The 22466-nt window shown below is 50.8% G+C and overlaps 1 protein-coding gene across 1 annotated transcript in view; it reads right to left on the bottom strand.

The window, feature by feature from the left end:
* Positions 1 to 283: 283 nt before the first annotated feature.
* The window catches only part of GRIK3 (glutamate ionotropic receptor kainate type subunit 3), a 217971-nt gene continuing 195788 nt past the window's right edge, over positions 284 to 22466 (bottom strand). The window contains exons 12-16 of the mRNA XM_003788164.3: positions 18166 to 18284; positions 15470 to 15687; positions 4924 to 5146; positions 4189 to 4439; positions 284 to 1301 (exon numbers count right to left, since the gene is read on the bottom strand). Of these exons, the coding sequence (XP_003788212.1) occupies positions 1107 to 1301; positions 4189 to 4439; positions 4924 to 5146; positions 15470 to 15687; positions 18166 to 18284 (1006 nt within the window). The 3' untranslated portion in view covers positions 284 to 1106. The remainder of the gene's footprint in view (positions 1302 to 4188; positions 4440 to 4923; positions 5147 to 15469; positions 15688 to 18165; positions 18285 to 22466) is intronic.

Below are 22466 nucleotides of genomic sequence, written 5' to 3'. Positions count from 1 at the left end.
CCCAAGTTAGCTTGTGCACTGGGACACTGACCCCTCTTTATAAGAGGAGGAGTGACTTGACTTTTACTTCAATCTCAGCTACTCTTCTCCTTCCAAGAAGACAGAGGGAGGTGAAGGTCAACCAGCCAGGAATGGGGAGTTGCTGATGAGTAAATGGCAAGAAGCCCAGGTTCCCAAATGCCAACAGGGTTTAGAAAACAGCTTGCTAACCGGCAAAGTAAGAGCCAATTTGCTCCAGGGGCTGTGGGATTTCCATGGAATCTGTTGTTCCTCTGCTGGGCTTCAAATATCGGCTGAGTCTCTGGGCATCCTTTGTGAGAGATTTAGGGGGGACTTCTCTCCTCTGGCCACGAAAGTGGAGAAGAATTTTCTCTGATCATTCCCCCACTGGTATTCCTAGAGACCTTCTAGGGAGTGGGAGCCATTGGGACATTGTCCGTAAGAATCCAAAATGGTGGCCTCTGTTTGTGCATTTTCTTCTCTCTCATATCTCAAACTCCTCTTTTCTCCATGTGGCTCTCTGTCTTCATCTTTGCCACGATCAGGACTGCCATGAGTCATGCCAAGTCCAGAAGACCAGGACCGTGTGAACAGCCCCTGAGGGATGACGTCTCCCTTCTGCCCAGGCATCTAGATGGCCGTCCCTCATCGCTAGCTCCTGTTGGTCACCATGCTACAATTTCCTTAAGGCGCCGAAGGCTTGTGTCTCTGGCCTTGTTGGAGGCCTGGGCTTCGGGGAAGGAATGGCAATATATGAGCTGTTTCCCATCTTCTATGGCCTCTACAGGGCCATGGCAGAAACTTCTGACTCAAGAGGAGAGTTAAAGGGCAGATGAGTTTGGCCTGAGAGAGGCATGTGCTTCCTTTGGCCTTGGCTATCTCGGCTGGCAGCTTTAGAAACCCACAGAAGAAACAAGAGAACGAAGCTCAAGCAGCTGGCCTGAGGGCCTGCTGGTGTCCTGGTACATAAGGGCAGAGGGCTCCTGGCCCAACAGGCAGGCGAAGCTCTGGTCTCCAAGCCCGGAGTGGGGACAGGGACATTCCTTCCATCTCCTTTGCTTTCCTCTGCCCAGCCCCTAGGCCTGTGGTCCCCACTCCAGCTGTGCCTAGGGGAACACAGGGGCTAATGATGTGCTGCAGGCCATGCTGTCCTTGCCTGGAAGCCGGCGGTCATTGAATGTGTGCATGTTGATGACAGCGTCAGTCTTGACCATCATGGGAGGCTGCGGCTTGTGCTTGAGCCGACGCTGGCAGGTGAGGGAGAAACGGAGCTCGTCGGCCACGGTGCTGCAGAAGGAACGCTGCAGGGGTGGGGTGGAGGTCGGGGGGTGGTATGGGGAGGACAGGGGCGCATGGGTGAGGCCTGGTCCTGCAACTCTGGCCAATTCCTCCCCTCCCTCCCAAAGCCTGAGCTAAGGCTGCCTGTCTTTCTCACACCTTTACCCACCCACCCCTCTGGCCCCTATAAGAAGCTTGGAAAGCAGTCTTACGAAGCCCTACATTCTTGTTTGGAGATAGGCAAATAGGGCAGGAATTGTCATCTGAAGCCCATTTTACAGATGGGCAAACTGAGGCTCTAACTGGCATGCACATTAAAGTTTAGGAGCTCTGGTTTACCTGCCTGATTTTTCTCCACTAGACTCTGAGAGCAGGAACAAGCCAGTTTCATCCCATGAGCCAAAACCCTGGTGCTAGGCCGGTCCTAGTCAGGGCTTAGGAAATATCCACCCAGTAACCCTTCCCAGTAGCCCTGGGAAGTCTTCCAGCTAAGGAAAAGAATCACTGTCCTCCCACTCAGGGAAGTCCAGAATTATGTTTCTCAAGGTGGACAACTGGGAGGCAGGTTCCTGTAGGGCTACTGGGTGGCATTGGTCTCCTTCTGGCCTGGGTGCCTGCAGGTAGCCAAGAGGGACAGCCAGAGGACAGTGTTGCCCACAGGCATCTGATAGTGGTGGCTTCTACAAGATCAACCACCAGGTTTATATGGAAGGCGGAGGGTGCTATCAATGCCTCAATTTACCCAATGAGGCCAGGGCATTAGCACCAGGACTGCCTGTGTGCAGGCCATGGGGAGGAGAGGAATAGGCACCTGGCTTTGAATTCTGGCTCTCTTTCCAACTGTGACCTCTCCAGGCCTCCCTGTCCTCACCTTTCCAGTCCACAAATACCTAATGAGACCCTACTGTGTGCCGGGCACTGTTCTATGCGTGAGGAGTGTAGCAGTGTAGAAGGCAGCTAGGGTCCCCCCCACTCAGGGAGCTTGTGGGCTAATGCTGGGATGGAAAGAGATTAATAAACACATGAACAGAAATAATTCAGGAAGTGATAGCTGTCATTAAGAGAATGAAGCAGTGATATTGGATAAAGAGGGGCTGGAAATGGGGCTGGGTAAGGAAGGCTACTTGAGAAGGTGACATTTGGGCTGAAGCCTGAATGACCACAGGGTGCCAAGAACATGGCCCTCTAGGGTAGGGGCATCCCCAGAGCAGCAGGTGCACAGCCCGTGCTCTGCCGGTGATGGGGGATAAGGAGGCCAGTGCTGTGGGGCAGGGAGGGAGGAGGGAGGAGGGAGGCAGGAGAGGGTAGAGAATGGCAGAGAACTGGTGAGGACTGGATTCCATGGGCTTTTTGGTGGAATGTGGAGCTCATTCCAATTGTAATGGGAATTCCTAAAGACTTTGGTTCCTGTTCTTTGCTGATGTGTCTTTTTTTTTTTTTTTTTTTTTTACCCATTGTCTATTGTTAACTCCTTGGACCTTTAGGTCTCTCTCCATTTTTTCCTGTTATAATGAACATTTCGAGAAACTTCTGTGTAAATAAAACTGCATACTTCTTTTACTACTTCCACAAGGTGCATTTTAAAAGCAGAAACTGACTGGTTGAAATGTATGGATACGTTGAAAGACTCTGACTGTACTGTGAAGTTGCCTTCCAGAATGTGCCTGTGCAGACTCCCCTTAGCAATACGGAAGGGGTCCAGTCCTCAGACCCTGCTGACTCTAACACTGAGTACAATCTTTCTACCTTTGTGGACTTAGGCTTGCTGGGGACAGAGGACTCTGTTTCATTTCTGGTGGACACGCAAGCCGTTTGTTTATAATGTTCCCTCTACTTAGCCCCTAACTGCGGTCTCCTTCCACACCAGACCTGGACCCCTTTGAACTTCTCTGTGAGAGGTGGGTCCCCCTAGCCCAGCAGCACTCAACACAGGTGCACATTTAAATCACCCTGTAGGCTTTCTTAAAATGGCAATGCCAGGTTCCACCATAGACCAATTAAAACAGAGTCTCTGGGAACGAAGCCAGGGCATTAGCACTTAAAAACTTTCTCCCTGTGATTCTAATTTGCTCCTGGGACCCAGAACCACTGCCCAACCATGCTTGAATTAATCAGACGGCTGGAGCCTAGTTCTACCATCTGTACGCTGAGGCCAACCCTCTTTAACTCTTCTTTTTTAAACTTTTGATTATGGAAATTTCCCAATATATGCAAAAGTAGAGAGAACAGTATAATGAACCCCTATGCAACCATCACCCACCTTCAACAATTACCCTGGAAAGTTTTACACAGGCAAAGAATATGGTTTGTATTAAGTCTTTTTTTTTTTTTTTTTTGAGACAGAATCTCACTCTGTCACCCTGGGTGGAGTGCTGTGGCCTCATAGCTCACAGAAACCTCAAACTCCTGGGCTCAAGAGATCTTCTTGCCTCAGCCTCCTGAGTAGCTGGGACTATAGGTACGTGCCACAACACCAGACTAGTTTTTCTGTTTGTAGTAGAGGTGGGGGGTCTCACTCTTGCTCAGGCTGGTCTTGAACTCTTGAACTCAAGCAATCCACCCACCTCGGCCTCCCAGAGAGCTAGGATTACAGGTGTGAGCCACGGTGCCCAGCCTGGATTAAGTTTTAAACAGGGCACTGGCTGCTGTGTGAATTATGGATTGGCAGTGGGGAAGGGTAGAGGCTGCAGGGCCAGTTTGGAGGCTGTGGCATAATCCAGGTGTGTTGGGGAGATGGGGGCCTGGCCAGGGGGAGCACTAGTGATGGGGAAAGATGCCCGTCAGGAGGGATGGAGTGGCAGCACTTGTGGGGGGTGGACTGGATGCAGGTGGGCTGTTATCAGGTGCCTGGTGCAAATCCCTTCCTCTGCCTCCTTCCTGTTCCTGTGCAGGCCTGGCCCTGGGGCTTACCTGCTCTCTCTCTGCTGTTTTGCGGAGCTTGTACACAAACTCGCCCACGGCCACCAGCACAGACAGGACCAGCCCAGCGGCCAGGACAATGAAGATGCCCCCAATCTTCTGGATCCCCAGAGCGCTGGCCTCTTTGTTTTCCTCCTCGGGACACCCGCTGCCCCGCCACCACTTCTCCTTCATGATGTGCAGCTTGTCCTCCTCCTGCAGCTGCAGGATAGCGATGGTGATCTTGTCCCGGTATGGGGAGCCTGAGCAGGAGAGGGGGGACCGTGCCTGTCAGCAGTGTCTGGCCATCGTGTTTATCTCTCCAGCACCATGGTGAGTGCCAGTACCATTACTAGTCTCTCTGTCAGCTCTTAAAAGGGGGGGCCCTATCACTGTTAGGCCCCCCTTAAATCTACATAAGGTATCTGAGAGGTGGGGAGATGTCCTGATTTGGGCACAGGGGTCATGCCCATTGGGCATCATCCCTAGAGGCCCCTGTCTGGGTGGAATCAGCACAGGTGGTGAGAGGTAGCGGCTGGGACCTGACCCCTACCTGTGTCCATCTTTGTTCTTATTCCTTAGTCCAGAGCCACCCTTGCAGTGAATGTGTGTGGCTCCAGCCCTCTGCTTCTGGGGTCAGGAATCGTCACCCTTCTTGGTTCAGCTAAATGTGCTGGGAGAGGGAACATGAGTGGATGGGGACATGCCTGGGTGGTGCTGCCCACACCGCCGCAGCCCTTCACTCACCCATGGGTGTGCCAATGCCATAGCCCTTGGAGTCGATGAGGCCGCCGATCTGGGTGAGGTTACAGTTTCTCTGGGTGACGTACTCGATGGTCGTGGACTCCATGAGCAGTGCGTAGTCAGCGGTCAGCGTCCTCTGGATGCCCTCCTCGTTGTTCTTCACCAGTGCTGAGGGCTTGCTGCTCATGAAGGCCCACATCTTCTCGAAGGTGGAGATCTTAGATTTCTGGGCCGGGAGGGAAAGGGTGATGCACACACAGTTACTGGGCACACCAGGGCCCGAGCACTGCACACCTCTACCAGAAGGGCTAGGGTCACTGTACTCTGTCTTCGGTTTTCAGAGTAAGGAAGTGCCACCCATTGCCCAGATGTGGAAACTGAGGCCCTGGGAGCAGAAGTCCCAAAAAACACAGCTGGTGAGTGAGAAAGCCAATGTAGGCTAAGGCCTACTTCCTGGAGACCCTGAGTTCTTTGCCAGGGCACAAGTGGTCTTCACACTGAATTTTTAAAGATTAATTTTCTTTCCCTAATATTTATTAAACTATTAGCATATACGGGCCTTGTTCTAAGTGCTTTACCTACATGAACTCATTGATTCGTTACAGTAATTGCAGGAGGCAGGTACTACCAAGAGTGCTATTTTCCTGATGGGGAAATCAAGACATGGCTAAGTACTTGCCTGAGGTGACTAGATACTAAGTGGCAGAGCCAAGCTTTTCACACCCAGGCCACTTGACTCTGGAGTCTATGCCCCTAATCTCCTTCTGCCTGGGGAAGGAGAGATGGATGATGACTGAGGCAAAGCTGGGTGGGTCCTCCGCTTCAACGAAAGCAGGCCTCTTTTACGTACTGGGTTTCAGGGGAAGACTGTGTCTGAAGCTTGGGTTCCTGTCTGTTCATCATAGTGAGACAGAGCAGGGTATGAATTGCAAAGAAAAGTGAGGGCACTCAGATCAGGCGGTCTGCAAGTCCCTCTGGCTGCTCCAGGGAGCAGGGTTGTAGGGCTGTGACGCTGTTTTGTGAGCACAGCCAGCATCCCCAAGACCAAGTCTGATTGCTGTGCCTATCCTGGGGAGACTCAGAGAGGTCCATGGAGTCAGGAGAGAGGGGGGCCACAGCTGAGTGTCCTTTGTTGCTTGGGGAGACTGGATAGATAGATCAGGAGCATGGCATTGAGAAGATTTCTTGGGAATGTAGTGCCTGCCAGCTGCCTGCTCCCAGCAGGGATCAGTCCTGCCCCAGTTGGCCCAGGGGAGCAGGTGGCTCTTCAGGGCCCACTGTACCTGGCTGCTTCCAAGTCTGGCTGTGCCTGTCTGTAATGTCAGCCTGTCTGACTGGCACCCGGCCCAGCTCCGATGTGCATGATGGCATGGATACGCTCGAGCAGACTCGGAGAGCTGGGGGATGGGCAGGGGATGGGGAAGAAGCCATGCCTGCCAGGAGAGGGTGTGTGGCCTGGGGGAAGTGTACTTTCTACTCTCCAGGTGCTTCCTGGCTCTGGCGAAGGCCGTCTCCCAAAAAACTAGCTCCTGGAGATCCAAGCACAGCCTGGGGAGGAGGCAACAGGGATAGGAGAGAGCCCTTTGGAATTCCCTCTGAGCATGGAAACATTTCAGTGCCAGTGATGCCACCTGCGGGCCCAGAGCCTGGAAGCACCTTCACAGGTGGCCTCTCCCCACCCACAAAGTTACCTGCCCTGAAGCCATGACCATGAAGGGCTCAGAAGCCTAAAGCTCTCCTTGGGCTGTTCCTGGCCCCCGTGGTCCTCAGCCTGCCCTGCTTTTAGCCACTCCTGTTCATCAGCTGCTCCCAGCTTGGCATGACCCTCTCCCAACTGCAACTCTGGCCTCCAGGCCTTTGCACTCTCTGCCTTCCCAGCTCCCCAGCTCTCCCATCAGCTCTTCCTGAAGCCCCAGGCTCTTGCCCTTAAAAACATTCCTCACATCCAGCTCTTCCACCGGCCTCACATTGTTTCTTATTTTATAGATAATTTCTGATATGCAGATTATCCCACTTCCGAATTCTTTTGCTCCCTCTGTTCCTTTCTCACTGCAATGCTGTCCCACCCACTGATTCTCCCGTGGTGGAAAGCCCCCAGTGGCTACCAGGGATGCTCAGTCTCTTGGAGTTCACACATTTGTGTAACCCCCTCCCCTCGAGTGTGGACTGGACCTAGTGACTTGCTTTTAATCTCCCTCCCCCCCCCCAAAGTGGTGGGATGTCCTCATGTCCGAGATGAGGTTACAAGTGACAGTGACTCTGGCTCTTCTCACTCCGATGGAAGAAACCCATGGCCATGTGGTCAGTTGTCCTGTGAAATGTCCACATGACCAGGAGCAGAGGGCAGCCTCTGGCCAGCAGTCAGTGAAGAACTGAAGCCCCAAGTCCAACAACCTTGGAGGGGCTGAGCTCTGGCAATGACAGTGGGAGTGACCTTGGAAGGCAACCCTGGAAGTGACAGCAGCATCAATTAACACCTTGACTGCAGCCATGGGAGAGACCATGAGTTGGGGGACTTGACTAAGCTGCCCAGACATCTGACCCACAGACTTTGAGGAAACACAGTTGTGGGTGATCCGTTATGCAGCAACAGAGAACTTATATACCCCCTTACTCACATAGGCTGCCCTGAATTCCAGCTATTCCTGTAATCAAATTATCCAAGTCCAACCATCCCTGCTTTGCCAGATACACACCATCCCCAGACACTCCATCATCATGCTTATTGGGAGGCAAATACTATTCTCCCTGCAGTGACTCCAGCTCCTTTCCACCCTGTGTTTTTTGTTCTCCAAATTCTCCCAAATCTTCTACCACAGTGGGGAACCAAGGGTAGATAAGGCAATTAGGGCTCCCCTTACATCTCCTAATGCGTCCAGCCATTAATTCACCATCCATCATCTATAACCACCGACCCATCCATACACTTATTTATCTGATCATGCTGTGGCCCACATACCATCTATACACTAGTTCATTCCACTAACTATCCCACCTGTCCACTCAGTTACTTATTTATCCATCTATCCATCCGTTTACCCAACCATCCATCCATTCATCCTTTTACTTGTTCATCCATCACCCAGGCATCCACCCCTCTCTCCTCCTCACCCTTCTTACCTACCCACTCTCCCATGCAACCAGTCATCCACAGAGTCCTGGCAAATGTAGCTTGACATGAACCACTCAGAGCCTTCCCCCCACTCTCCTCCTCAGAATGGGATGAGAACTTCTCATCTTTCTCCAAACTTGTCTTTGCATCCTCCCCCACCCCAACACCTCATTCCTCCTATATACAGGCCTGCCTGACACCAAAACATATGTTCTCACCAGTAATACACCAGAGATGGAGACAGAAATTTCAGCTGGGAGCCAGAGAGTGTTGAGACAGATGGGCTTTACGGAAGGACAGAAAAGCCACTAGTGGGTAAAGGAACTGAATGAGGAAGATGGGAAAGGACATGAGAGGGCAAGGCCAGTTAAGATGGGAGGTGACAACAAGGCATGAATCTGGTAGTGATGCTGACTTCAGAAAGGTCCAAATTTCTGGCTCCAGTGCCAGCAAATTGATGGCCTCTGTTACCTGTTGACAGATGGGTCTACAGTCAGCTTTCCTGGAATGGTCACCGCTGCTCTTGGCATATTTCTTGGGGTTTCCGTTCTCAACTACCTCTGTTCATGGTCTCTGCTTCCCCTTAAGTTCTATCCTTGTGTCCTTAAGTGACTGTGTGACTTGTAGGGCACAACCCTGAAAAGTCTACCTCCGGCACCTCCGAGGCAGACAGAGCTAAGGCCAGGGCCCATCTGGAATCTCAGGGCCCTCTCCTATCCTTGGTCACCTCCAGCCTGAGTTGCCATCACTGGTCTGAGCTGTAGTCATCACCCCAGGAAATAGAGTCTCAAATACCCACAGCTCCTGTGCTATCCTGCCTATCCCAGCCCCGCTGGGAATCTCAGTAAAGATCGCTTCAGGGCCAGTCACCCAAATCAATTAATGGAATTGTCTGCAGCCGCCAATACAGGGGGCGACGTGCCAGGATGGAGATGCCTTTTTTATCAGGAAAACTGGCAAGAAAGTAAGTTTCAGGCTCACGACTTTCAATTCCAGCCTCCTCAAAGAAGTAAATTGATTTTCCCCCACTGAAGATACTTAATCTTGAGAATTTAACATTTCTGTACAAGAGACTGTATATAGGTCTATGTATGCATACATAAATATATATTTCAATTCCAAAGGGAGCTGAAGCCCAAGCAGTGTGTGCAGAGAGGCTGCGGCAACGAGACTCCATGCAAGGCTTTGGGTATTTTCCATACTGGAAAGGAGACCTTTTCCCAAATTAATTGGCTTTCTTATCTTTGGTGTGACGTCTTCGGCCTTATTGGATCTGTGGATTTGAGTAGTTAATCATTTCTCTTGGGTTGTTTCTGTGGGGACCAGGAGAGCTCCTGGAGTCCATTGCCTCTGCCCACTGTTACAGCCTCCCCCACCAGGGACAGACTAGCTGGTGCTCCACCCAAAAGCAGCTCTTGATCCTTGCACATGGCCAGAGGTTGCTTGCCAGGGTTGGGGGCAGCAGGATAGGGGTGTAGGTAGCTCTATTGCTCAGACTCCAGAGTCACAGCAGTTTGGCCTCTAATGCCAGCTCCTTCAGTAACCACAGACAAGTGGCACCATATCTCTGGGCCTTACTTTCCACATCTGTAAAATGGGGGCTATAAGAGTGCCTACTATATAAGGTTGTTGTGAGCATTCAATGAGAAAAAAGCATGTGACACCCTTAACACAAATCCCCAAGGCTGCATAAGGCTCAGTTTTCTCATCTAGAAATTGGGGATAAAGTGCTCTGTAGTGCTATGGAATTTAAATGACACCATACTCAGTGGCAGAAAACTCCGATGCTGACAGGGGCCCAGCAGAAATAACTAAAGATGGCTGGGCAGGATTATGCCAACTGGAGACCAAGGTTACCTCTCAGCTCCTGACAATTGCTGCTAATTATTTTTTAAAGAATATACATATATAAATAAGCAACGTGTGGCTCCTTAAATCATATCTATGGGCTGGACAGGACCCATCACCCATTTGCAACAATAAGCAATAAAAACGACATTTGTTTCATGCCTGTTCTGTGCCAGGTACTGTCCTAAGCTACACACATGAATTGCCTTCTTTAATCACCTCCATAACTCTAGGAGGTGGGTGCTATTATTATACCCATTTCATAGATGAGAAAACTAAGGCACAGAAAGGCCTTCAGGAGCTCTGAAGTTTTCAATAGCTTCCCCATCATCACTGGCCCTCACCTGTCCCTCTCCCTGACCCTTTGCCTGAACTCTCTAGATTTTTCCCCTTCTGAGGACCTCAGGGTTTCTCCTGAAGAGCTTAGCTCTGGCCAGAGGCAGCTGGCTACCTAAAGGGAGAAGGCATCCGTGCCTTCATGAAGCCCAGCAGGTCTAATCCAGACAGATCTGGATGAAGGGAGAATCTCCAGATGCCCACTGGCTGGTCCTTTCCTGTGTGCTCTGGTTAAGTCATCTGCCAAAAGGTAATAAGGGTCCAACCCGCTTTTCCATCTTCTGGGCCAGCCAGCTGGAGGGGGTGTGCAGAGGAGAAAGCGTGTAACCTTGGTGCTTTGATGTGCATGGCCCTGGGCTGACCACTGTACATCCAGGAGCCCCCTGAATCCTCTCGTGCATTCTGCAGGGTGGGGATCAGTGTCCATGTCATACAAGTGAGCAAATTGGAACTCAGAGAAGTGCAGTGACTTGCCCAAGGTCACCAGCAGAGCCGTCACCCAAGCCTCAAATCCTGGTCTGACTTTAAAACTGATGTAACTTGGCCATGCCAGGCCACGCCACACTGGATTCTGCCTATTCCTGCACCTGGTCCTCCCACCTGCTTCTGTATGTGGGCAGGATGGGGCTGTGTGTAAGAGGCCAGCAGATGGGCCAGGGGAAACTAGAAGTTGAGTTTGGGGGGCGTCATTCTAAGCCTTCTGCCTCATGGAAGAGTCTGCTCCACAGCTAGGAGGCGGGGTGGGGGGTGCTCGATGGCCTCTCCAAGTGCTTCCAGATCAGATGCTAGGACAGAGGCTGTGCAAGGGGGATGGCTTAACAATGCCCAGGGGCCTGGGGAGCCTGGAATCCTCAGCCCCCAGCACCCACTCCCTCCTGCCTGTGATGTGCTCCCTGCTTCCCCCACACTGAAAAGGACTAAGCAGTTGGAGAAACCGTCTTCCAACATCCTCCCCTTTCAAAGCGGCCCGACCCTCCCCGTAAAGAACACGCTTTCCAGCATTCTCCTTTACATTTTGCCTACATATTTTTACAGCCAAACAGGGCTTTCAAAGGCCTCCTTTTTCATCTCCTAATTAATTTTTATCTTCCAAGACGGAGGGAGGACAACACAGGCGACGCTGTTTGTGATGTCTGCTGCTCCCTGACAACTCTTCAAATGAAATTTCCTGTGGAATGATGGGGCTGCCTCCAGCCACACATCTCTCAGGCTGCAGGGTGGGGGCCAGGGATCTGGAGTCCTCAGATAGCCCAGCATCCTGGTGCCTGCTGCTGTTGTGTTTGGATAACACAACAAGTGGGTTTGCTCCCTCGCATTCGACTCGTGGCCAAGGGGCTTTTTAAGACTGCGTGCAGCCTAACCAGGAGCCATAGACGTGCAATCCACTTGTCCTGCCTGCTGGGACCTTTGAGGGATGACACCACTTGGTTTCTGTCCACAACATCTGCATTTGTGCCACTTGGCCCCTGTTGTCTCTTAAGACCATTCATTCATTCAACAACGGCATCCACTCAGTATGTGTTATCTGGGCAACTCTGATGTGCCGGGACTGCGCTGGGATGGGCATAGGGTCAGGTGACTATGGCTTCACTCTTCCCTAGTGGATTTCTGATGACAGAGGTTGGATCCTTAGAGAAGTCACATGGACAGAGTGACCCCAAGCACAGGCATTAGAGTGAGACTGCCTGGGTTCAAATCTCAGCTCTGCATTCTACTAGTTGTGTGATGTTAGATAAGTCAGTTAACCTCTCGGAGCCTTACTTTTATGATGTGTAGAATGGAGATGTTAATAATAATCTACTTTCTTGGGATGTAATGAGGATAGCATGAGTGAATACAGGCAGAGTGCCTGGAACCAAGCCTAGCACATAGTAAATGCCCAGTAAGTGTCACTGTTATTGTTGACTTTGCCAATGTCCCCCAGACATCTGTTGGCTACTCCTGGAGCTGCCCTCCATTCAACCCTAGCACCAGCCTTGCCATATACTCTCATGGGCTGAGGAGAGGACCACTCCTCCAAGAAAAGGCCCTAGAGTGGATGTGGGAGAGGGCACTGTGTGTGCAGATAAACTATCTGACCTCGTACCTGGCTCCACCATTGATCTATTGTGTGACTGTGGGCCAATCACCCGCTCCTCTGGGCCTCTGTTTCTCCAGGTTAAGCTCAGGTCTCCTTCCAGCTCTAACTTTTAAATGTTTTGTGATAATGAGGAGGGTACCACTTGGCCCAGGGGTGCAGGTATGACTAGCAGATTGAGCTACAGAGGGCGATGGGGGTGGGGAGGAAAGGGAGGAACGCAGTCTGTCTGGGGCCTGGAGGGAGGTGCCTTGCTTTTAGCTCATTGTTTACAATGGGATTCATGGAGCCACACCCAGTCTCCTCTCTGCCTCCATAGTGACCCCTCTGCTGCTGCCCCTAAAAGAGAGTCCCAGCAAGGAGTTGCACCTGAGTGACGGCAGGAGACAACATGGCCAGACATAAAGAGCAATGGCTTGACCAGCAGGAGAGTGAGAGTGAGAGTGGGGCTGGCTCTGCAGGGGGCTTCAGAGTCACTCTTTCTGGCCCACAGGCCCTTGTGAGCCTGGGCCCATTAGACCCAGAATCCCAGCTGGGTGGCAGCGTCTGTGTCCCTCCTCACTGCACTGCTTGCAGAGAGGGTGGGTGAGGGTAGAGTAGGCTGCAGGAGGTGGGGTTGATGCTAAGGACAGCGGCTCCGCGGGGAGCTGGGACTAGGCTCTTGGAAGCCAATCTGAGCATCTTAGCATGGAAGGAGGCGAGGGCATCCAATCAGCGGCAATGAGCCTGCACCGGGCTTATTTATGCTGTTTCCCTTTGATCGGGAGCCCTGCTTAGAGACGGGCTCATGGGTTATGCATGAGAGATGCTCTGGCATAGTCAAAGGGCTGGGCCACAGCCTGGGGATAGGCACAAGCAGGCAGGCATGCACATACACACACACACTCACACAGAGGGTAGTACATACACACACAGGCAGACACACATGCGTGCATCAGCTATTATACATGTACACACACATGGGCTATTACACACACACATAAGCCCCTCCCACCTCCTGTTTATCTAGGCACATCAGAGGGGACATTCAAAGAGACAAACGTCCATACTATCTGCACACTCTTGTACACATTTATAGGCAAATATCTACACTCCCAGATCAGAGCTGCATCACACATATGCTCACTAGGACACACATGTCTGTGCAATCATGTCCAAGCACAAATGCAGACATGCACCCACACAGCAGACTCTTGTGCATAGGCACACGTAGGTGCATGTGTACACAAATGCATATTTCCACATATTATTATTTTTAAACAGTCTCACTCTGTTACCCTGGGTAGAGTGCCTTGTGTCACAGCTCACAGCAACCTCAAACTCTTGGGCTCAAGAGATCCTCCTGCCTCAGCCTCCCAAGTAGCCTAGCTAGTTTTTCTATTTTTAGTAGAGATGGGGTCTCGCTCTTGCTCAGGCTGGTTGGAACTCCTGAACTCAAGCAATCCCCGGCCTCAGCCTCCCAGAGTGTTAGGATTACAGGTGTGAGTCACTGTGCTGGTATCACGTTCCCACGTATTATGTACGGGGTGCACGCAGACTTGCAGCCATGCACGTGTACACATGCCCACATACTTGCCCACGCTCCATGGCTGTCCTAACATGCCTTTGACAATACTCTTATCCTTCCCTCCCTCTAAGTACACAGGAGTGGCCTCTCAGGCTGTCTGCAGCTTCCCGTGGGAGCAGCAACATCGGGAGAGAAGCTCTTCTCCTCTCGCTTTTCTCTTCCCTAAGTAGCTGCTTCCAACCTCAAGGAGGGACACAGGGGAGGCTGGGCGGGGGAGGAGGAGCATGCTGGGGGCTACAGCACTCAGGAGGTAGGAGGCTCCCCCCAACTTCTTTCTTCTCCCGTCACTCAGGCCCACTGGAGGCTCCAGCCTGCACCCAGAGGTTTAGCCTAGGAGGCGGCGAGGGCTGGGGGATGGGGACCAGGGCCCAGAGGAAAGGTGAATACCCTAGGCCTCTAGGCTGATTGAGAGAAGTTGATTAATGAAAAATGGATGAATGACTAGATCTGCAGCCGCAGAGTTCCCCAGTCCTGAGCGTTTCTGGGAAATGTAGAGCAGTAGTTTTCCCTAGTGTGGTCCCCAGCCCCGCAACATCAGCACATCCTGGGGGCTGTTTAGAAGTGCATGTTCTCCACCCCATCGAAGACCTACCCAATCAGAAACTCTGAGGGTGGGGCCCACAAGCTGCGCTTTAACACATCCTCCAGTGGGTCTGAATGTACATCCCAGTTTAAGAGCCACTGGTCTAGAACATGGGCTTTGGAGGAAGGCAGACCTGGGTCAGTATCTGGTTCCTCCATATGCCAAGCCTCAGACAGGCCACTTAACTGCTCTGAGCCTCAGTTTCCACAGGTATGAAATGGAAATAATTATAGCACCAGCCTCACTGCATTCGTCATGAAGGTTCAATGAAGTCAAGCATTTAGCATAGCCTCTGGCCACTGAGGGCTCTCAGTGGTGCTAAGTATGCTTATAATTTTAATTTCTGCAAGAACATTTATAGCTATTGGTTCCCAGTGTTACCAAGAGTCTCCTAAACCCTCAGCTACTTTGGTAGAAGGTGAAAAACATCGGGAACTGAGCCAAAACTTTCCAAAGCAGGAGGAGCAACAAAGTCATGGCTGATACCCATTAGAGCAGTGACTCGAGCAGGTGACAGTGACTTTAGCTGAAGCCACAGTAAGTAACGTTCACAAGCACTTGTGCAAGTTGTAAGCCTCCTGCCTTCCTTTGAGGATGTGCCCCCTGCTGCCGTCTCAGTGGTGGAGAACCCACACCACCCCAGGCCAGCCTTTCAGAGGGATGGCACTGAGACCCAAAGCCAAGGGCAGGCATCTACTGGCCCCAGCACCTGTCTGTGTGTCTGGGCCACTCTTCTCCTTCCCTCTCTCTCCACCCATCTTCCTCTGATTGTTTAAGGAGTCACAACACATTCACACTGCTTGTCTCAGGTATGGACATTTCTAGGATTTGTGCTGAGATCAACCCATAGTACCACACATCCCCAAAGTCAACTGGGCTCAACAGAGTAGGGCTGGGCCCTAGGGGTTTCTGGCCCACTGGCTCTGTGTGGTTAGGGAAAGACAAAGGTGCCCTTTTCTCTTCTGTTCAGTAAAGGGTCTGGGGAGGGTCAGCGGATGGTCAGCTGATGGAGAGAGAGGGCCTCACCTTGAAGAAGGTCATGGTGGCCCCGTCCTTGACAGCGCCATACTCAATTTTGGTCTGCTTGGCCAGGTCATCAGCAGAGTCAATTGGCGATTCCATGCGCTCCACAGTCAGAAAGGCAGCCAGGTTGGCCGTATAAGAGGAGATGATGATGAGCGTGAAGAACCACCAGATGCCACCAATGATACGCGTGGACAGAGCTTTGGGCATCAGTTCAGACCCTGGGTGAAGGGAGGAGACAGGTGTTCCCTTACAAAGTCCAGACCAGGCTGCTTGAGTGCCCTCGGTAATAGACTCCACTGACACTTGATGGAAAGCGAATTCCCTTTTCCTAGACCAATAGTTCTCAGAAGTGCGGTCCCTGGGCTAGCAGCACCACCCGTTAGACATGCAAATTCTTGGGCCCCACCTACTGAATCAGTAATTTTAGAGGGCAGGACCCAGCAATCTGTGCTCAGAATAATCCTTCCAAGTGATTCTGATATGGGCTGAAATTTACAAATCATTGCTCTAGAATAACATAGACATTCACAATGTTTCACCTGCTCATCAGAATCTCAGATGCCTAATTATGGACCACATGTGTGGACTGAGGTTAAAAACACCTGGGCCCCACAACTCTTGGGTTCTTGAGTGAATCCTGCGCCCATCCCTCCACGTGCTCTTTCAGTGGTTCTCAGCCTATAGGTCGTGACCCACAGGAACTGTATTAAAGGGCTGCGGCATTAGGAAGGTTGAGAACCACTGTGCTAGACACTTCCCCTCTCCAGGACTCTGCAAAATGTGGAGAATTGTCCTTCTTCTGTCCCAGCCTCACGTAAATACTGTGATGCTACAACGACATATTAATAATGTAAGGAGAGATTGCATTGGAAATAGAAGTGGTATACAAATTCAAGATTGCTATGTAGTGCTTTGCAAGAGGAGAAAAATCAACATTTTTTGAAGCTCTTTACAGAAATATATCACTCTTCCTCCCGACCTTGGGTGTGGAGCACCATTTAGATGAAACCTTCTAACTGAAGTAATTAACTAGGTAGCTTTCAAGAGATTTAAATAGCAAGTGACTGCTGAACTTTCCAGAATATTTGGACCTGCAATTTGAAAAGCATCTGCTTTGATATGGATGTTTTTTTTTCCCCTCAAAGAAATCACTCAAGGGAGAGTTTTTCAAATACATAACTATTTTTCTCCTTCCTAATCAAAACCACATGGCGAATACATCAGGGGCCAGCGCTTTGAATAACAGCAGGGGGTGGAAGAGGAGAAGCTATTACTGCATTGAGGGGCTTCCAGGTCCTTCCCAACTGTCACTGAACAAAGAGGATGGACAAAAAAGCAAGGTGAGGCTTCAGGACACTCATTAATGGGGGGACAGATTGCGGCACTTCCCTTGAAAGCTGCCTGTCGCTTCTGAGCTGCTGGAGACCACTGAGGCTGTTTCTCCCTACCCCCAGCAACCAGCCTCTCTCTCATTGGTTGCTCCAAGCTGGGGTTCAAGCTGTCCCCCATCCAGGCCTGAGCTCCTACCCTTTCCTCTGCCATGGCTGAGAGGTCTCTCAAATGTGGGGCCAATTTGCTTTTTCTTTTCATCTATCATCCCAGTGCCCAGCACAGGGCTTGGCATGTAGTGGGCACTCAGGACACACAGGGATGATCTCTTTCATTCATTCATTCATTTGGCATTTGCTGACGGATGTCTATTGAGGACCAGAGTTCGTGCTGGGCCTTGGGGTTACACACAGATGAGTGAGGATCCAGAAAATTTTCTTCCCTCCTCTGACCTGTAGTCAGGCCCCTCAGTGGGACACAGACAGACTTCGAATGCTCCTGTTCCCTGAGGTGAGTGGCTATGGACATGAGACTCCACAAACCAATAAACATGGAGTTCCTTGGAGGGTGGTGTCCTCCCTGGGGGTCTTTTCCTGGCTGGCCCTCCCTTCCCTGTGCTTGCCCTCCAGTTCCTTGTGTCTCTGCCTCTCACGCCTTGTAGTTAGGCACTCTGATTTCTGGGATACTTGAGTAGTTGCTGATGTTTCCATACGGTGGGCCATTTGTGCAGGACCAGGTGTAGCAGGTTGGCCCTCCTTCTGGAGGATGTAAGAGAATCATGTCCTGCATAACTCACTTTTGAACCACTCAGGCTGAAGTCCTCACCTCAGCCACAGCCTCTCCTACTGCAGGCATCCCACGCCCAGGTGGCTCACCCAGTCCTGTCTATGCTACTTCCTGAAGTCCTCTTAGTCCATCTCTGTCCTCCACCCCCAGGGCCACTACTATGTTCAGGTCTCATCATTTCATCCTTGTACTGGCCCCCATCCAGTCTCCCTGCTTCTAGAATCCCCTACGCCTCAGCCCAGCTTTGCTCAGCTGAACTCTGTGGTGGTGAGGCTGCCAGCAGGATGTTCTGTGTCCACCTCAGCTGGGGCTGGAGGAGCTGGGGATGTGCCCTGCATGCTAGGAGCCTGGTGGCTTGTCTGTTTCAGGCTCTGACCCTGAGCCGGCTCCAGCTGGAGGAGTGGTGGAGGGTGGGGATCCAGGGCACCTGGGTATCCTGGATGTCTTCAACCTTCTGACAGCCTAGCAGGGTCTGAGGCTGCCCTTGGAGGGAGAATTGGTGTGACTTGATTCCACAGAGGCTGACGACCCTTTGGAGAGAGAAGACCCCAGGAGAGGGATCCCTAAGAGAGGGCACATACCTTGTTGCATCAGGGACCCCATTCCGAACCAGAAGCTGTTAAGCAGAGTGAAGTTGTTTTCCACTACCTCGGAGCCGGGGTTGCAGGGGTGAGCGTCATACCACTCGTAAGGGCTGAACCTGCCACAGGAAGAGAGGGGCAGTGAGGCTGAGCTGTGGGACGCCCAAAGAAAGGGGCTTCCATGTTGCAGCAGGCGGAGTTGTAGCGAACACGGATGTGCCAGCCACTCCAGCACTGACAGCCTCACCATTCTGCAGGGAGGCAGGGAAGGGGAAATCAAGGCCGTTTTTCTTCTTGTTCTTTATTGTTAGTGCCCTTTTCTGGTTATAAAAATAATTCAGCAGCATCTCTTAAAATTAAAAGTACATGTGGCCTTCAATCTACCGATTCTGCAACTCATTATCCATCCTAGAAAAAAATGCTTAAACACTCGTATGTGAGCAGGAAGAGGCAAGCACAGGGTGTTTATCAAAGCATTGTTTGTGTAATAATAGCAAACAACCTCAGTGTCCTTCCATAGCGGAATAATTAAATACACCCTGCCACGACCCTACTTTGAAATATTATGTGGCTGTTAAAAGAGACCGAGATACTTCTCGATACAGGAAAAGACTTCCAACACATATTGTTTGGTTAAAAAAGAAAAGGCAACCCACGATAAGGACAATATCAGCACATTTATATAAATAGATTCCTGAAGACATAACTATACAGTTCTTTATGTGTATTTGTATGCAAATACATTCTAAAGGGTCTGGCAGGATCCCTATATAAGAAATATCAGTGTTTACCTCTGGGGGAGGGACTCGGAATAGCAGGAGGGACTTCGGGAAGGCTTGTTGTTTTATATGTATTATATGAATTTTTAAAAAAACGAGAACATGCTTTAACATTTTTTTTTGTATAATGAAAAACACCTTAAAACGAAAAAAAAAAGCAAGAAAACGCTTTATAAAATATTCAAGCAGTATAGAGGAGTACAGTTTGAAAGTGCCCGGCCCGGCATCCTACCCCCTGGGGAGAACAATGTGGTGCGTAATTCTTCAGATTTTTGTCTTTGAATATACAAATACACACTATGTATATGAACAGAAAAAAAATTGTTCTTTAAAGCCCCCTACTGCCTTCTAAAGGAAGAGGAGTCCTGATTGCAAAGGGAGTCTTTGTTTACTGTGTGGGTTTCACTTGGGGGAGGACAGTAAGTTTGAAGAAGCTGGAGAGGTTGAGAGACCCTGGAGGAACGGGAGTTGGGGGGCATGTGTGTGTCCTAGGATGAGGAGATGAGGGACCTGGGGGGAGAGACAAGCTCGGTGGAATTTTGTTTCATTTTTTATTATTTTTATATTTTCATTTTTGAGACGGAGTCTCACTCTCTCGGCAACCTCAAACTCTTGAGTTTGAGCAATCCTCTTGCCTCAGTCTCCTGAGTAGCTGGGACTACAGGCACCTGCCATAATACCTGGCTAATTTTTGTACTTTTAGTAGAAACGGGATCTCATTCCTGCTCAGGCTGGGCTTGAATTTGTGAGCTCAGGTGATCCACCCACCTGGCCTCCCAGAGTGCTAAGATTATAGCCGTGAGCCATCGCTCCTTGTTTCATTTTCTAAAAGTGTGTGATGTCTTTTACATACGATGTGGTGACATCTGTCCCTTTTCCATCTCCTCTCTCAAAGCTGTAACACATTACACTGACCACCAGCGCTCGTGGTGAAAAGAGTTTTGTTTTCATGAAGCGGGAAGATCCCCCAGATAGGAAATTCCAAAGTGAGGCTTCAAACCAAGATGGGGATTTTCAAAGGAAATGACCATGACCTGGTTAGAGGCTCTAAAATCCACAAGGAAGTGATACAGGATCAAGGGAGTGAGATGAGAGGCTGTTGTGAGAAGGGCTCTTGGAGAAAGCCTTTGGGGAGCAGGGTCTCCAGAGCCTGCCTTCCCCATGCCTGGTTGAGGGGAAGGGGAGTCACAGGGCGCTGGGAGCTCAGGGTGCGGCCCAATAACTGAGCAGATGCACCTAGGGATGGCAAGGCTTGGGCTGCCACATGCTCTGTGGCACAAGAGTCCTTGCTGCATGGCACTGGCCCCTGGGCCCAGAGCCCACCAGGATTCAGGATCCACAGTGTTCCCCTGGACCAGATGGGCATGTACAGAAGAGAGATCCAGCCCAGCCGACCCACACTTCAATATGGAGAGGCTGCGGGGACACGGGCTGCTGGAAGACCAAGGGGCTTAGTAGGAAGTGGGCTGCTGAGGGGACCCGGCCAGAGGGATCCTGGGGAGAGCCCCCACCTCTGAACATCCTGGAAGGTGGGTGGGAAGTAAAATAAAGATGATTTCTGATGGGAGCACATGAGTCCTGCTCTTCTAATGTAATAGTTATAGGCAGTCCCAGGGTTATGAGTGAGATAAGTTCTATAGGTTTGTTCTTAAGTCAAATTTGTGTGTAAGTTGGAACAGGTACATTTACCTATTACCTGTAATAGCCTGTGTTTGTAAGTTTGAGTAGTACATCAGCTGGATGTTTGTAAACTGGGGACCCACTATCATAGTCTCCTTTGTAAGTGCAAGTTGTATATAAGTTGCATATTTGTAACTTGGGGACTACTTACACGCAACACAAACACACACACACTATATATATATATACGGTATCTTTTAATACAAAAAGTACTATATCTTGTATACTGTCCTGGAACTTAAAAGCTGTCTCATTTCCCACTGTTGTGTTCTCGGCTGGTGGAAACACCATGGACACACCTCTGTGGGTACTGATGCCAAAGAGTGGCCTTGATGATCTCTGAGGCTTTGCTGCAAAGCCTCTGGATCTGGAAGAACTCTATAAATATAGAGTGGCTCAGTGGTGGCATTTCAAAGGGATGAATTCCTAGAGGTGGAACTGCCTATCAGGATAAAAATAACCGGTTCTAGAATGAGCCTCTTGGTTACCGAGTGCCATTACAGGCTGGGGGATTCACCAGCTCTGGAGAGGGAAAAGCACTGGGGACCAGACGTTGTGCAAGACCATTTGTATCTGTATCCATTTTGCAGATGGGGAGGTCACTGGGACCCTGAAGTTAGTGGGATAGAGGGTACAGACTCTAACCCCAAGGCTGCAGGAGCAATGAGGAGTGAGATGGTCACTGGACAAACAACGTGAAGTTATTTGTGGATCCTGGATCTACAGCCTGTGGCTCCAAGGGCTCCCCAGTCTTGAGAGTGAAGGGGAGTTGGAAGACACCAACCTGGAGACAATCTGGGTCTTCACTGAGAAGGCCACACCCCAGCTCCAGCCATGGAGGTATAGACAGGGCACCCATTATGGGCCGTAGTCCTCTCTGGGACACTTATTTGGTCCAGATTTGGCTGAAATGTGGCTTTCAGAGGCTGGAGGGGCAGCTCACCCTCAGCCCTACCTCCTGGGTCAGGACAAGAGCCAAATGCCCTGCTCTGTGTGGTGAGAGGCCTTCCTGTCTCCTCTCACTTCACCAGGCAGGTAGCAGAATATCCTGGTGGGAAGGAAAGGTCTTGCACAATACCTGGTCCCCTGCTGCTGAACAGGCACAGGCCAGGCCAGGCCAGTTTGCAAGATGGGACAGCCCTGGCCAAGCTAGGGCTTTCCACGGTGGGACCTGCCTGCCTTTCACAGACCTCATCTCTTGGGCGGTGTGGGCAGCTGTGTCCAGATCTCCAGCAGCCAGCATGCAGTGGTCCAAAAGACACAGGTCACTGGGGATGGGGTGGGGAGATGCCTGCCTCCACCCTTTAGATGTGTTATGCTTGACCATGTTGTAAAAATATCAAATTAGTGGTCACACAGAAAAGCCATGAGATGTCACATAAAAATCTGAATTTCCCTCTAAAAACCATGGACTTCTGCACCACTGTCTAGCACAGTCTGTTAGGGTTGAGTGGCAGCTGCAGCTGTCTCTTTTAGCCAAGCGTGAGCTTTCCAGTATGCCTCAGTTCCCCACCACCCCTTACTGCCTCTCACCAGGCCTGCTCATGCCCTTAGGTTACCTGTCTGTTCCCGGCAGGCACCTCTGTTGGCCACTCTGGATGCAAGGTTGACAGGTCTGGGTTTGAAGCCCAGCTCTGCCGAAGGAAAGCTTCCTGACTCTGGGCAATGATGTAACTTCTCTGAGCCTCAGTTTCTGCATCTGTAAAGTGGGGATGATTATACCCACCTCACGGGACTGTTAGGATTTGACAAGATGGATGTGAATTGCGCTAAGTGGGTGCTGCACAAGGGGACAACTACATTATGATGCTCTTCTAGACTCTGTGGCCAGAACCCTTGCCC

The sequence above is a fragment of the Otolemur garnettii genome, unplaced genomic scaffold (assembly GCF_000181295.1).
Source record: "Otolemur garnettii isolate 467f Iridium unplaced genomic scaffold, OtoGar3 scaffold00025, whole genome shotgun sequence".
Classification (NCBI taxonomy): Eukaryota; Metazoa; Chordata; class Mammalia; order Primates; family Galagidae; genus Otolemur; species Otolemur garnettii.
The sequence above is the reverse complement of the archived record's forward strand: the minus strand, read 5'-3'. Positions and strand labels throughout refer to the sequence as shown.